This window comes from Asparagus officinalis, chromosome 5 (assembly GCF_001876935.1).
Source record: "Asparagus officinalis chromosome 5, Aspof.V1, whole genome shotgun sequence".
Taxonomy (NCBI): domain Eukaryota; kingdom Viridiplantae; phylum Streptophyta; class Magnoliopsida; order Asparagales; family Asparagaceae; genus Asparagus; species Asparagus officinalis.
In genome coordinates, this window is record NC_033798.1 from 112,691,857 (window position 1) to 112,694,058 (window position 2,202).

At 39.2% G+C, this 2,202-nt stretch overlaps 1 protein-coding gene across 1 annotated transcript in view; it reads left to right on the forward strand.

Moving 5' to 3' along the window:
- LOC109842401 (TPR repeat-containing thioredoxin TTL1-like) overlaps positions 516 to 2,202 on the forward strand; it is an 11,782-nt gene continuing 10,095 nt past the window's right edge. Inside the window, exon 1 of the mRNA XM_020411281.1 lies at positions 516 to 574. Coding sequence (XP_020266870.1) covers positions 516 to 574 — 59 coding nt within the window. The remainder of the gene's footprint in view (positions 575 to 2,202) is intronic.

Sequence of the window (2,202 nt, forward strand, 5' to 3'; positions counted from 1 at the left end):
CCATTAGCTAGTCCCTTCAAAAATTAATTTTGCTTCCTGCAACATTTTTATCAAATGAGCAAATAAGCTTAGATTACTTTTTATCATTCATTCAAAAATCTTCATACAAGATTCTTTCTAACCAAACATCAAAATGAATGTTATTTTCTTCTTTCTTTTCTTTTCTCTTTATCTTTCACTTCCTTTTCTCTTCATTTCTCTCAAATTCCTTGAAATGTTGAAGTATTATCACTGTCTCCTCAATCCATTCGCGCTACCCATGATGGGTCTAGTTAATAAGATTTATTTGACGATAAATGGAACTTGAACTCATACAACATGGTAAAATATTATCATTGTTCTAATTTTTTTTTTTCGACTTAGTCATGAATAGTCATAATCATCATCTCAAGTTAAGGATTTCCCAGCATTCTCTATCCAAAATATGAAAGTTTATTTACATCTCGTTTTTTTCTTCTATATAACAAATATGAATATAAGATCAAAACCTTGCTAGATTCAAGTAAATATTAATGATGCGCTATTTGAGAATGGTCAAGCTCTGCTTCAAGTTGAGGAAAAAAGGAAAAGGCAAGTGAGGGTCCAAATCAAGCTATGTAGTTGTTTGTTTTGCTTAATTTGGAAAGCACGCGTATATAAGCACCAATTCATTAGCCCAAAAAATTGTATTTAGTATTTAGTGTACGTATACAAATACATATGGTTGTTCTCCTATTTTGTTTCATTTTGCATATTGCATCTTAATAAATTTGGACGGAGACAAATTAACTCCTCTTTACTAATTTTTTTTAAAAAGAACATAAATTTTATTTCTTTGTTTATCCATGCCATAACACAAAACTGAATGAACCAAACTATTATACTATTCCAAAACAAATGTATGAATGTATCCCTATAAATAGACATTTAATTTAGGGCCTATTATGGACAAGATTACAATTAATATAAGAGGGAAAAAATTTATCATTTCATTAATTACAAACTAACCGGCGACAGACGTCGCTACAGGACGATTGGTGACCGGAAGCCCCCCGGTGATGTTAACCACCACCAGTTTCCCACTATGCCAACAGTCAACACCTCGATTCCTTAACACCTCAACCGCGGTCCCGTCACCGAGTACGGCATATTCCGTCGAATATTGTGTTTCCGTAACGGCGCCGTTAACCGCTTAGCTGGACCGCGATGGAGCGCTTAGGGTTCCCTGAATGGGCCAGCTGGCACGGCAGCCTGCACATGGCCAGCTGCCCCTGTCTCTAGGGACCATAAATTTCCCAAAATACCCCTCAATGTTTCATCCAGAATGACTATGAATACCCTCTTCCTTCGCCAAAATTCTCGCTATTACCCAATCCTTTTCGTTGTTTGCCCTCGGCTTTAAAGGGAGATAGGGAGAATGAGAGGAGGGTATAATGGACATTTTCGACTTCCCTTAAATCTTCTTTTGGCTGTGGGCTTGCGTAAGGGGAGAAATCTCGAAAGTACGGAATCTTGCCATAAATTGTGTATAGGAAAACGGGAAATAAAAATACGGATTATTATTTCTGAAAACAAAAAAAAAAGTAATTTATTAGTAAAAATACGGTGGGTGCAGAATAAACTATCCCTAAACTGACTAAAATGCTGCCGCGGGTGAGCCCACCTCTGAGAGAGAGAGAGAACAAATGGAGGACAGAGAGAGAGAGAGGGAGAGAGGGAGAGGGCGTTGGGTTTTCTCGTGAAGCAGCAAAGAAAGGGTAGGGACTGTAGAGAGAGAAGAGAGAGGGCATTAATGGAAATTGAATAAATCTTCCCTATCTCTCTCTCCTTCCCCTTTTTATTTTGGGTTTCCTCTTCTCCTCTCCTCTTCTTTTCTTCCTTCTCTCTCTCTCTCTCTCTCTCTCTCTCTCAATCTTTCGATCTCAATCCATCATCAAATCTACCCACATTCATTCCTTGCTTCTTCCTTTCTCTGAATCACGAGATCCTCGTCTTCCCATTTTCTCTCTCTTCCCTCCCTCCCCCTCTCTCTCTCCCTCTAGACTTCATGTCATCTTCTTCTCTCTCTTATCCATCATCCCCAAAGGCCCCCTTTTGCTCCCTACCCAGTAACCATTACCTCTAACTCCCAACTGGGCCAAGATCCAAATCCAAACCCGATAACCCGTTAGCCCGAACTCTCCTAAAATGTCGCGTTTTGGCGGCGGCGATGAATCCCTCTCC